General features: G+C 41.4%; 1 protein-coding gene across 3 annotated transcripts in view; it reads right to left on the reverse strand.

Moving 5' to 3' along the window:
- hectd3 (HECT domain containing 3) overlaps positions 1–13,587 on the reverse strand; it is a 63,373-nt gene that overhangs the window by 48,651 nt on the left and 1,135 nt on the right. Inside the window, exons 1-6 of one of the 3 annotated variants that reach the window (XM_080195377.1) lie at positions 11,941–13,518; positions 10,985–11,308; positions 9,537–9,697; positions 6,276–6,368; positions 5,358–5,493; positions 1,539–1,654 (exon numbers count right to left, since the gene is read on the reverse strand). In XM_080195377.1, coding sequence (XP_080051503.1) covers positions 1,539–1,654; positions 5,358–5,493; positions 6,276–6,368; positions 9,537–9,697; positions 10,985–11,302 — 824 coding nt within the window. In that variant the 5' untranslated portion in view covers positions 11,303–11,308; positions 11,941–13,518. Of the gene's footprint in view, positions 1–1,538; positions 1,655–5,357; positions 5,494–6,275; positions 6,369–9,536; positions 9,698–10,984; positions 11,309–11,940; positions 13,519–13,587 lie in introns of those variants that run through there. The other 2 variants (XM_080195374.1, XM_080195376.1) reach the window with 2 other exon arrangements.

Raw genomic sequence — 13,587 nt, forward strand, 5'->3', positions numbered from 1 at the left:
CATAGTTATGCAACTCAGTCCTGACATAGGTGTTAGTGCCAATGACCTACGAACTGGAACCCACTTCCCCACACCAATCTTTTAGCCACACATTCATCGCCCTACTCTGATTTGTCCAGTGCCAATTTGCATGTGGTTCAGGTAGTAATCCAAGGATTATGAACTTTAAGGTTTTGCTTCTTAATTTGGTGCCAGGTTCCTTATACTGACTATGCAGAACTTCCTATGTACCTACATGAACCATGACATCTGGGTCGTCAGCCTTCCACTGCAAGTTCCTCTCCAGCCCTGAGTAGATGGTCCAAATCTTGACACTGGGCAGGCAACACAACCTTCTGAACTCTCGCTCTTTGTCCCCTGCTACCATTACATTCTTTATAACATGCCCTACTTGAATGGCTTTGTGTACCAAAATGCCATGGCCTGTTAGCTCATCCAATGTGTAGCCCCACTCTCACCCAAACAAGCTGAAACATCTTCAGATCTGTTGGACAATTGCAAGGGTTAAGACTCCTGCCCTCTGAGTCCCCTTGCATATCTCATTTGAAATCACACCTATCCATCCCAAACCATGAACCAGATCAGAAGACCCTATCCTAAGGGGTGTGGCCACCTCCTGCGATAGCGTGTCCAGGCGACTTTGCCCCTCCCTGGTATGTTTACAGCTCGGCTTCCAGCTCAATAACTGAGTCGAAGCTCCTGTAGCCACAAACATACACTGCAAGTGTGTTTGCCCTGGATTACACTGGAATCCAGAAGATCCAATATCTTACAATCGCAAGTATCACCTGCCCAGCCATCTCCAATTATTTAATTAATTATGACTAATTAATTAATTAATAAAGTCTATGCCTTCCAATAGGTTCTGGCACTGTTAGTAAACTTTACAATACAGTTATCCATAATACTGATATCTGGACACAATGTAAGTATAATTGGGATTCGGAACAAAGTTATCACAGTTACATCTCTTGAAATATCACTGATATTCATATAAATGCATTTGAGGTTTAACTTTATTATTTTGAATCTATACACGTGTTCAATCGATGAGATTGTAATGAACTGAAGATTTAAGAACTCTTTGATATTCAAATTGATGCATACACACTTGCTTGACTTGTCGCACATCAGAGCACATTTTAGACATGAAATGGGTGGAATATAAAGCATATTATAGTGTCATGAGATTAATTTATCATGGCACGGTAGCAAGTGATTAGCACTGCTGCTTCACAGCTTGGGTCACTGTCTGTGTGGAGTTTGCACATTCTCCCATGTCTGCATGGGTTTTCTCTGGGTGCTCCGGTTTCCTCCCACAGTCCAAAGATCTGTGGGTTAGGTTGATTCGTCATGCTAAAATTGCCCCTTAGTGTACTGAGATGCGTAGGTTAGAAGGATTAGTGGGTAAAATATGCAGAGATACAAGGGTAGGGCCTGGGTGGGATTGTGGTTGCTGCAGACTCGATGGGCCAAATAGCCTCTTTCTGTGCTGTAGGGTTTTTATGATTTCTATGATTCTGTAATAATGTTTTTACTTTATTATGGTGCCTTTCTTCATGTACAGTCGAATCCAGTGATGGCCCTGATTTCCCTCACTCTCCCAGAAAGTGTCATTGTCTCCATCAGTCAAGCACCACACATTGGCTTCATCCTGTTGGATACAAAATCGTTGGATAGAAAAACTATTAACAACCAGAAAACAAGGATGAGGTTCTTCCATTCAGTCAAAATGTTTAAGTTGTCTATTGCCTCATAAGATTTCAATTCACAAAATAAGTAAAAAAGTAAAGTTTATTTATTAGTTACAAGTAAGGCTTACATTAACACTGCAATGAAGTTACTGTGAAATTCGCCTCATCACCACCCTCCGGCACCTGTTCGGGTCAATGCACCTAACCAGCACATCTTTCAGACTGTAAAAGGAAACTGAAGCGCCTGGAGGAAACCCACAGGAAGAACGTGCAAACTACACACAGACAGTAACCCAAGCCAGGAATTGGGCCTGGGTCCCTGCTGCTGTGAGGCACTAGTGCTAACCATTAAAAGCCAGTGTATAAACTTGATTTGTGTTTCAGATACTATACTTTTATATTGTGACTTGATCATATCACATTGCAGGATGGATATTATCACAGAAAGGTTGCATTGTAATACTTAAAACAGTGCTTTGTGAGGATTAACTTTGAAAATTTAGTGAAGTAGCTGATCAATTTAGTGAGCAGTATACAATTCTCCAGCCCTCTCTCTTGTCCAGTCGGACCACTATGTCCCTATACATTGCACATTTCCATTGTTTAACAAAAAGATGGAATCACTCTTGCAACATCCTGCTGTTCTGAGTATTTACACTTCTTCTCTCAGACCATTCCATCGAAAGGTCTGGCTTCAAGTTAGTATTTCTGCTTAAATTGCTGATAACTTTTGAATAATTAGACATGTCCTTTTATGGTAAAGAAAATTGTGTTCAAAAATACATACGTGCATTCAAACATCAAGAACAATAAGTTGGTTTTAACATAACACTTTTGAAGTAACAAAAGGTACTTCACAGGTATACTCTGAAACAAAACGTAATGCGGAGTCACAAAAGGATGCATTAGGTCAGATGATCAAACGATTGGTCAAAGAATAGGTTTAAGGAGCGATATTAAAGGTGAACAATGAAGTAGACGAGTGTGGGGAAGATATTCCAGAGCTTGAGGTTTAGGCAACTAAGTGCACAGCTATCAATGATGGGGGGATTAAAATCAGAGCTCGTCAAGGGGCCAAAATTGGAGGAGCACCGATTTCTTGTAAGGTTATAGGGATGGAATTGATTACAGAGATAGCAAGGGAATAGGTCATGAGAAATTGAGGCATTCCTTAACTGGGAGCTTGTACAGGTTCTTGAGCACTGTGTGGTGAGTGAACAGGATTCAGTGCAAGCTAAGACATAGGCAGCAGAGTATTGGGCTATTTGCACTCAGCAAATGGCTGTCAGGAGTATGTTGGAATAATCAAGTCTGTAACATCAGCATGAAAGAGGATTTCAGCAGCAAAAAGGCTAAGACAGAGCAGTAATAGGCAATCCTGCAGAGGTGGAAGTATGCAGCCTTAGAGACAGAGCGGATCTGATCAAAACTCACCCCCGCTCAAATAAGACACGAGTTTATGAGCAGTCTGGTTCAGCCTCAGATGGGTGCCAGGGAGAGAACTGGAATTGGAGGTTAAGGAGCAGAATCCGTGGCAAGGATTTCAGTCCTCTCAATTCTTAATTGGACAAAATTTCTACTCATTCAGTATTAGAAGTCAGATAAATGTTCTGACAATTTTTGCGGCGGGGGGGCAGGAGCAATCCTTGGGAGGACACAGAGTGGTAAGAGAAGTCATTGATAGTGATTTTCTGGCTACAATTAGATGTCTAAGAACAGGACCACGAGAGTGCAGTCCCACACAGCTGGACAACAGCAGAAAGGTACTGGAGGAGCACGCTGTGAACAAATATGGCATAGATTGCAGAAAGGTCCAAAAATTTGTTTTCATCAGTCACATAGGATATTAATGATTTTGATAAGAATTGTTTGGGAACTGTGACTGTGGTACAGACCTGATTGCAATGCTTTAAACATTAACTTCTGGGAAAGACAGGCATAAATTTGAGAGGCAACAAGTACTTTGGAAGGGAAAAATGTTGGAGATAAGAGATGGGAACACCAGTTTTTCAGAGGGGTCAATGTTTTTTTTGAGGGGAGGAATGATATTGGCAGCTTTGACGGATAGGGACGGAACCAGATGCAAGAGAGCCACGTCAACGACCATGTGTACCAGGAAGGAAAGTTGGGTCATCAGTACTTGAGTGGGAATAGAGTAGAGATGGCGTTAATGGCCAAGATGAGATCAGAAAGGGAATAAGCAGAATTAAGAGAAACTTGAAAAAGATACATTCAGAGCTGGTGCAGTGAACAACATTGAGAAAGGTGGCCCCGGTGGAACAAGGGAGGGAACTCTTCCTCCCATGATTAGATGGTCTCAGTCTTGGTGACAAGGAAATCCACAAGCTCCTGCTATTGCCACTGGAGATGGGGGTGGAGGAAACAGGGGAAAGGGGTTTAAGACAACAGCTTGCAGTAAAGAAGCTGAGGTACCCTTGCATTCCAAGATGTATACTGGGACACATAACTGAGGAACAACCTGAAAGGGAATAATGGTTCTATAGTGGGGATTAGTGCATAGAGGGTGAAAGGGAGGGTGTTATTGAACAGATCGGTAGCTGCAGAAATGCAGTAGCGATCAAAAGGCCCAAAGTTGCACAATTGGTATTTGAAAGTGCAGTTGCAAGTGAACTGGGGGAACGTTTTTCAGAGATGGAAGCAGGGTTTGGTGGGGAACTGCGTGCAAAGAGAGGGCAATATAAGGAAGTTATCAGAGAAGGCCTCATCTGTGATCAATACTAAGGAGTAAACTATATCTCCTGGTTGTAGTCTATCCCATGAGGGAAAAATATCCCCTGAGCATCTCCATTGTCAAGTCTCCTCAGGATCTTCTCTGTTTTCGTAAGAAAGCAGAGGAGGGAGAACATTAATTGAAATGGTGAGTGAAATCATCTAGGATAAGAAGTTGCTCACTGGTAAGTCTGAGGGAGGAGGGCAAGAAGGATAGTTCATTGAGAAAATTGGTTGGGTGTGAGTGAATGAGGCTCTTAAATGAGATGTGACAGGGTGGAACAAGGTGATTTACTCAAAGGAGGAGGAAGTGCCAAAGCAGTGGTGGGGCCAAACCAAGGTGGAATTTGATGACAAGAGTCATACCATCATTACAATGATCTAGACAAGGAAAGTAATAGAATATATAGCCAGAAGAGGCAGTTTCATTTACGGGGAAGGTCATTAAATAGCATTTAATTGAAAAGTTTTGGATAAGCATCTGAATCTAGTGAACTGTAAATGCTTCAAAAGTAAACCAGTGCAGGTCATTTTAAGTTGTTTCTAAAAGCCTAGAACATCCAAGGTTCAGAATCACCAAAGTAAACATTATACTGGGGAAATAACAGGATATATCAGTCTCCTTAAAAAGTCTAACTGGATTGTCCAACATACTAACTGATCAGAGAAACACATGCCAATAAGTCCTACTCCAGTAACACCTTTTGTACTGGAACCTTGCCTTGAGACGTGCTCTTCTTATTCTTCGACCTGCTCCTGGCATATACCCACAGGAAAAGTGAGAAGAAAATAGTAACCGTTCAGGGAACACCCACCACAGTGACTGAGAGACCATAAATAAAGCAGGCCAGAAGGATGGCAAGCGTATAAAGCAATTTTGGGAAATGCTAATTTCCATTGGTGCAAGACTACACTAGTCGGAGATTAACTTACCGAGAAAGAAGAAGCATCTATGCTGTCGACTAGATGCTTTACACTGCCTAAGTTTTCATCCTCCTTCCCAATGCGGTCATAGAAGTAATGTACCAAGTCTTCATCACATTCAAATGTCCAAGTGGGAGGAACATACCTGTATCCAGTAATACAATTAAGTCTTCAGGATAAACGGTTGTCATACTACAAGACTTTTCCATACAAAGTACATATGGGTACAGCACACATTGAACTTCCAATCACATTGCAATTGTAGGTAAACCGCAAGATATTGCCAACCTCTTACAGAAAAATGAACAATGATGCAGAAAAGGATGCAACACCCCAAGCTGTTGTCATGAGCCTTCTAGTAAGAATAGCAAGGACATGGAAACCAGCCCATCCTTTTGCTCTGAGATGGTGTGTGACATCAGCAGAGGTATGAGAAAAAGGGAAAAACAGAAAGATAACTTAGATGGGAATATTTTCTTCAATAGACTCTAAAATAAAAGACCAAATTTCCTTTTTTCTGCAACCATCTGACATCCTAACAGTCTTTTGAGAAAGGCGTGGTATCTAGCAGAGCTAAATAATGACCATCACATGCATTCTGTTGCCATGGCACATGGTTATATCACAACCAGTCCCTGTGCAGTGAAAATAATGAATACTCAAGTGAACCAGAGGAGGCTTAATTTTCAGTGCTAATTTGCATTATTTGTGAAAGAGCAGAGTTTTTATTCCTAAAGTGGTCATCTTTTTCATGGGCCGTTACAGCTATCAACAGCAGTATGAGAGTGGTCAGAATACTCAAGATCCTTCCTTCCTTATGGCTGGGGATTGTGTTTAAATCTTCATCCCACCACAACTCACCAAAATAGCAAAGTAAAACAAAGATTTTCAGTGGGACACAAGAAAACACAAACATTATATTATTACCTTAGCTTTTGCACTGCAGCATCATCCCTATCAGCCACCTTGGGTTTTGCACCCAGATATAATGAATATTGTGCATCAACCACCTGCTCCCATCTAAAAGCAGAGAACAAAAATCTCTTTAGCATAGCTGTCAGAAAACTGTTAACAGCAATGACAGTAAAAAATAAATCATTGTGTCATGCATTATAGAGGAGACAGATTTAAAACTACACGAGTAATAACTAACATTTGCTTTGGTCTGAACTTTGTTTAAAAAAAGCATAATATTCCACATTAATTGCTCCCATTAGATTCAATTTTATAAACTGGTTAAAAACCATTGTTTTTTTCAAAACGAATGAGTCCTTAACAACTTTCATAGACATAAATAAATGCTGGAAAATAGTTCCTTTAGCACATCAGCAATTCAAATATAGCAGCAGAAAACAACACACTTGGAGACTTCAGTACTCTACACTGATGAACACTGAATGCAGGGGGCATTGATGAGGAGAGAGGGATTACAACATCACATTCGCCAATTTTCAAAGTGCCTATTCCAACAACTTGTATTTATGTAGCACTTTTAACATTGTAAAAGATCCCACAGGCCCTTATTTAGCTCCCAAAACTCCTCCAGTTTTGCATGAGAATTGATGATGATTGTTTTATCTCTGAATTACACTATATTAGCTTGTATTCATAGAAGGGATATCCTAATGACTGCCTTGAATGTGTGCTCAACATGAAAGTCAGTTGTCAGGCTGGGAAAATGTTAGCTAAATCACCAAGCCCTGAACAAAACATTTCTAACTAGGGATAGCAGATAAGCCATCAAGACTACATGTCTTGCAATAATTGCTTCTGGAACTTGTAAAAATGCCCTTCCCTATTAAGACTTGTGGGTGAAATCCTTTCAAAGCAGAGGCTCGAGAAGCTAATGGAGTGAAGTGCAACGTATATCATCAGGTGGCCAGGTTTTTTTATTAACGCAGGGTCATCAGGCGTATGAACATGCTCTGCAAGCAACTGACACCAAAACTGTTCAACTCCTATTAATTGTGTCATTCCGATTCATTAAGAGAATCTGAGGCAGTTACTTTAAAGTTTTGATAAAATAACAGTCTTGAGATTTAAGTCCTCATTCCTTATTTTAGTGATAGTCTTGCAGTATAATGTAAAAGGTGCAGGAATAGAAGGGCATTTCTAAACCCACAGTGCAACTTGTAAGAATTGTAGATTTCATAGGAAAAAGAAATAGGTTGTTCAGCCCCTCAAGCACGTTCCACCACTCAATTGGATCATGGCTGATCTTCAAAGTCAACTCAAGTTTATTTATTAGTCGCAAGTAGGCTTACATTAACACTGCAATGAAGCTACTATGAAAATCTCCTAGTTGCCACATTCTGGCACCTGCCTGGGCGCACTGAGGGAGAACTTAACATGACCAATACACCTAACCAGCATGTCTTTCGGACTGTAGGAAGAAACCAGAGCACCCACAGGAAACCCTTGCCGACATGAGGAGAACATGTAGACTCCACACAGACAATGACCCAAGCTGGGAATCAAACCCAGGTCTCTGGCACTGTAAGGCAGCATGCCACTATACCTCAACCTCAAGAGACAATACTTTCACTGTATATTAATACATGTGGCAATAATAAATCAAATCAATGCCATTTACCGCACCATCCCCACAGATCTTCATGAGTTTGCTATCTAGAAATCTGTCAATCCCTGTCTTGAACATAGTGAAGGACTGCGTTTTCACAGCCTTCTAAGAGAGAAGGTCAAAGATTCATCACCCTCTGGGTGTACAAATTCCCCTTCATCTCAGTCCTAAATAGTTTACCTCTTATTATGTGACTGTGTCCCAAATAGAAAATGGATGCCATAGAAACTTTAACCCATTCAGCTCACTAGGGAACCTTTGAGATTTACTGCCCAGTCCACATATAGGACTGACATGCCCCACACTGACCTAGTTCCCCATACTGACCTACATCACAGCTTGGATCGAATACAAGTTTCACATACCAGCATACAAACAGGACATCTAAGAAAGCTGACTGAATTGAGTGACCCTTTCTTAATTATCAAAGAGGAATTGCACAATAACTGTTTATTAACACCAAACTGATTACGTAAGCTGCTTTTAAGACGCGGGTTGATGGGTTTTTGATAGGAGAGGGGATTAAGGGTTATGGGGAGAGGGCGGGAAAGTGGAACTGAGCAGCGACAGATCAGCCATGATCTTATTGAATGGCGGGGCAGGCTCGAAGGGCTGGATGGCCTACTCCTGCTCCTATTTCTTATGTTCTTATGTTCTGGGCAAGGAGTTAATTTCTTTGTGACTAAGTGTAGGTTGAAAGTTCAGCTGCCTCTGGTGCATTCCTTCCCTTAACTCACTCAGCCAAACCTTCCCCCTAGGATCCCCCCTTCCCTTCCATTAACTAACCAGTTTCTCTCCTATCGCCTCCAGTCATGTCTTCTCAAACTTATCTTATCCGTGCAAACCAACTCCAGCACTCTCGCCTACATCCCAAGTAAAATACTGCAATTTCACATCTTGATCTCCATGCTAGATAAATTGTTAACAGTTCCCTCTGCAGTGATACTCTCCCACTCCTTTCAGATCTGCAGTCATCCACCCTTCCCCTCAAAAACAAAAATGCCTTTGAACCCTCTGTCCTTGTAAACTTGTACTTTTCAAACGTGGCGGGGGGAGGCGGTATACTGAGGACTTGCTTAGGAGGAGGCATTGAAGGTGCTTTTGAACAGGCGGGAGGATAGTACCCTCGGAGATTTGGAGCATTAATGCAGTTGGTGGCCGGGGTCAATGTGTCATTGTCACCCTTTGCAGATTTCCTGCCCTCAAAACATATTTATGAACAGGATATTGCTGAGTCACCTCAAATCAGGAAGGTCCCAGATTCAATACCAGCCTACGTTCATACACCACAGAAGTAGGCCAAATGAATCATTGGGCGGGATTAATCGGCTTCCCAGCCACATGTTTAATCTTCTCCCGCAATTACTTTCTTCTTAAAACTCACTCTTGGATCTAGTTTAGGGGTATCCCTCCTAATATAATATGCTTGTCCCAGCATCCATTTTTGGTTTGATTGTTCCCCTGTGCAGCAGCTTGGGATGGTTCTCTATGTTAAAAGGTGTTTTATAAATGCACTTGAAGCTACATATCCATACCAATATACACACAGGCACCATTTTTATTACTGCTCTTTTAAGCTAATATTGCACCATAGCATTTCAATTTACCGGGTACACGGCCGGTAGTCATAGCCAAAAAGCTGCTGTTGTTTTTGGAGTCTTTCAGGTGTTTCCACTGGCACAAGTCGCTCACCACCTTCAGGCTGTTTACACAGAAGAATCCATCCTTCTGTCTCCTGACAGCTGCTGTTGTACTCTTGTATTTGCTCCTAAAGCATCATTGCAACAGTCAGATATCATTCAAATAGATCATTGATCCATCATCTCAAAGCAATACGCTACGATTCTAACAAGTGAAAATGGCACTCACAACCCTTGCCAGGCTATGTTAACTCAACCCAATTACACAATTTTCCTTAGGTTTTTGCCTGCATACAAATCTGAAAAAAAGTATATATTTTTATTAAAAACTTCTATTTCACTGAAAAGGCTCCAGGCCAATCTCTTTACAATAATCTGCTCTGAAAACTCTGCTCACAATTTGACAGCTATGGCAAATTCCACCACAGCATGAGACCATCCACGACATTCTAAAACAATCAACAACGTTCTAAATAAAATATCCCATGACATCCCACAAACAAAAGTCAATTTGCCCCATTTACTGACGTTAATGGATCCTTTAAAAAAAACTCTCTACCAATTATAATGGTCTCATTGGACAAAACTGAACATCATTCATAATTGTCAGTTTGTAGGTGACTACAAGGATAGTTGGCATAAGCCAATTTGGTCCAGCAAGGATAGAAAATAAAAAAAATTAACATACAATTCCGCATCGTTGATACTTAACTATATAAAATCTTGCACTAGTCTAATATACTCCAATTAAAAGATAGATAATCTATAGTGAAGAAAGAGGCCATTCAGCCCATCATGTCTGCACTAGCCAAAAAGGGAAAAAAGTAGCTGCTCATTTAATCCCACAAAGATATACTACACCATGTGGTCCATGACAAAAGTACTTAACTATATGGTCACTTTAATTCTGTAACCTCTGGAACCATTCTGGCAAATCTCTACTGTAATCACTCCAGATCCTTCATGCTGTTCCCAAATGCAGTTCTCAGATTTGGGCACAATTCTTCAGCTGGGGCCAAACTAGTACTCTAGGCTTTTGTGATTATGCTAACCATGGCCTATTTTATATACAATAGATATCTGAAATGACTCATCGTGCTAAGGCGGAAGTTCTCTAGGTGAATCATTATTATGCTTCAGCAAAATCTTGAAGTACCTCAGCCAATTCAGTGAGCAAAGAGACAACAGAACTATTCTGTTTTCCTCACTCACTGCTTCATTGTTCAACTCATCAAATTAAGTTCAACACACTATTGAACTGAAAATGAAATTAAAAATGAAAATCTCAAAACTGAATGAAAAGACACCATAAAAATGTAAAATGTTTACAAAGTTCTGAACATGATCTTAACATCATGTTAACAAAAATAAAAGCTACAAGCAAAAAATCAGCCAGTGATTGCCAGAAAATTCACCTGATTCAGCTTCACCCAGAGACCATGGCTATTGCAGTATTCTTCTCCCGTTGCTTTGAGGCAGGTCCCTCTTTTCAACTCAATATCAAAGAGCTTCTTGCGCTGAGACTGGGAAGCTAACTGCCAGACTGAAACAACATACTGAGATCGTACTAATGTTGCACTGGACAAGGTGGAATCTTTCCAAAACTTATACAAGACCTCCTTGGGGACATAGCACAGGGCTTCTGGCAAAGGTTTGCTATTCCTGAAGCAGTCAATGCACTCAATCAGAAATCTGATTCTTCCTGGAATCTGGTGTGGATTTTCAGGATACATCACGGTCTGAAATAAACAGAACACTTTGAATGTTGATTCATCTTTGTTAACATGAACAGTGTTCTAACCACAAATTCAGTTTCAATTTCATTAAGGATGGTAAAAGTAATTTCAAAGGGAGGTTCCAGTACACAGCAGCTCTCTGAATTCATTACTCGACCTCGCTGTTTTATAGAACTCCACTATGGCACCTCATAGATAGAACATTACAGACCCTTCGGCCCTCAATGTTGTGCCGAGCTATGTCCAATTCCAAGATCAAGCTATCCCCCTTCCTACAACTCTGGTGTGCTCCATGTGCCTATCCAATAACCGCCTGAAAGTTCCTAAAGTGTCCGACTCCACTATCACAGCAGGCAGTGCATTCCACACCCCAACCACTCTCTGAATAAAGAATCTACCTCAGACAACCCTCCTATATCTCCCACCATGAACTTATAGTTATGCCCCCTAGTAACAGCTACACCCACCCAAGGAAATAGTCTCTGCATATCCACTCTATCAATCCCTCTCATCACCTTATAAACCTGTATTAAGTCGCCGCTCATCCTCCTCCGCTCCAAAGAGAAAAGCCCCAGCTCCCTCAACCTTCCCGTATAAGGCCTACCCTCCAAACCAGGCAGCACCCTGCGATTTACCTGGTAAATCTCTTCTGCACTCTCTCCAACGCTTCCACATAGCACGATGACCAGAACGGAACACAATATTCCAAATGTGGTCTCACCAATATCTGGTATAGTTGCAGCATAACCCAACAGCTCTTAAACCCCCTGTTAATAAACGCTAACGTACTATAAGCCTTCTTCACGGCTCTATCCACTTGAGTGGTAACCTTCAGAGATCTGTGGATACAAACCCCAAGATCTCTCTGTTCCTCCACATTCCTCAGAACCCTGCCGTTGACCCTGTAATCTGCATTCAAGTTTGTCCTGCCAAAAACAAATCACCTCACATTTATCAGGGTTAAACTCCATCTGCCACTTTTCAGTCTAGCTATGCATCCTATCAATGTCTTTTCACAGCCTGCAAGAGACCTCCACCTCATCCACTACTCCACCAATCTTGGTGTCGTCAGCAAGTTTACGAACCCACCCTTCAGCCTCCTCTTCCAAGTTATTGATAAAAATCACAAATAGCAGAGGACCTAGCACTGACCCCTGTGGTACACCGCTGGTAACTGGCCTCCAGTCTGAAAATTTTCCTTCCACCACCACTCTCTGTCTTCTATGATACAGCCAGTTACATATCCAATCAGCCAAATTTCCTTCTATCCCACACATTCGTATCTTCTTCACGAGCCTAGCATGGGGAACCTCATCAAACGCCTTACTAAAATCCATGTACATGACATCAACTGCTCTACCTTTGTCCACACACTTATTTACCTCCTCAAAGAATTCAACCAAATTTGTGATACACGATTTACCCCTCACAAAACCGTGCTGATTATCCCAGATTAAACCGCATCTTTCCAAATGGTCATAAATCCTATTTCTCAGGGCCCTTTCCATTAACTTACCAAACACTGAAGTAAGACTAACTGGCCTATAATTACCAGGGTAATTCCTATTTCCTTTCTTGAAGAGAGGAACAACATTTTCCATTCTCTAGTCCTCTGGCACTATCCCCGTGGACAGTGAGGACCCAAAGATCAAAGCTAAAGGCTCCGCAATCTCATCCCTTGCCTCCCAAAGTATCCTAGGATGTATCCCAACTGGCCCAGGGGACTTATTAACCCTCAGGTTTTTCAAAATTGCTAATACATCTTCCCTCAGAACATCCACCTCCTCCATCCTATCAGACTGTATCACGCATTCATCCTCAAAAACATGGCCCGTCTCCTTCGTGAATACTGATAAGTATTCATTCAACACCTCACTTATCTCTTTTGACTCCATGCACAAATTCCCACTACTATCCTTGACTGGCCCTAACCACACCCTGCTCATTCTTTTATTTCTTACATAACAGTAAAAAGTCTTGGGGTTTTCTTCTATCCGACCCGCCAAGCTCTCCTAAGCCCTTTCTTTAACTCATTCCTAGCTACCTTGTAACACTCATGCAACCCAACTGAACCTTGTTTTTTCATCCTTACATGTGCTTCCTTTTTCCTCTTAACAAGACATTCAAACAGACATCTCAAACAGGAATTCCTTTTAAAACATATGTAAGTGTGAATCAGATGAGGAGCCTACACTGATTCATATCCTAAAGTCGTACAGGAGTGGATGATAGAAAATGGTGCAGTTAAAGAGTACATGCCTCACAGAAACTTACATGCACAT

The sequence above is a fragment of the Carcharhinus amblyrhynchos genome, chromosome 9, assembly GCF_965287045.1.
Source record: "Carcharhinus amblyrhynchos chromosome 9, sCarAmb.v2.hapA, whole genome shotgun sequence".
In the NCBI taxonomy this organism is placed as follows: domain Eukaryota; kingdom Metazoa; phylum Chordata; class Chondrichthyes; order Carcharhiniformes; family Carcharhinidae; genus Carcharhinus; species Carcharhinus amblyrhynchos.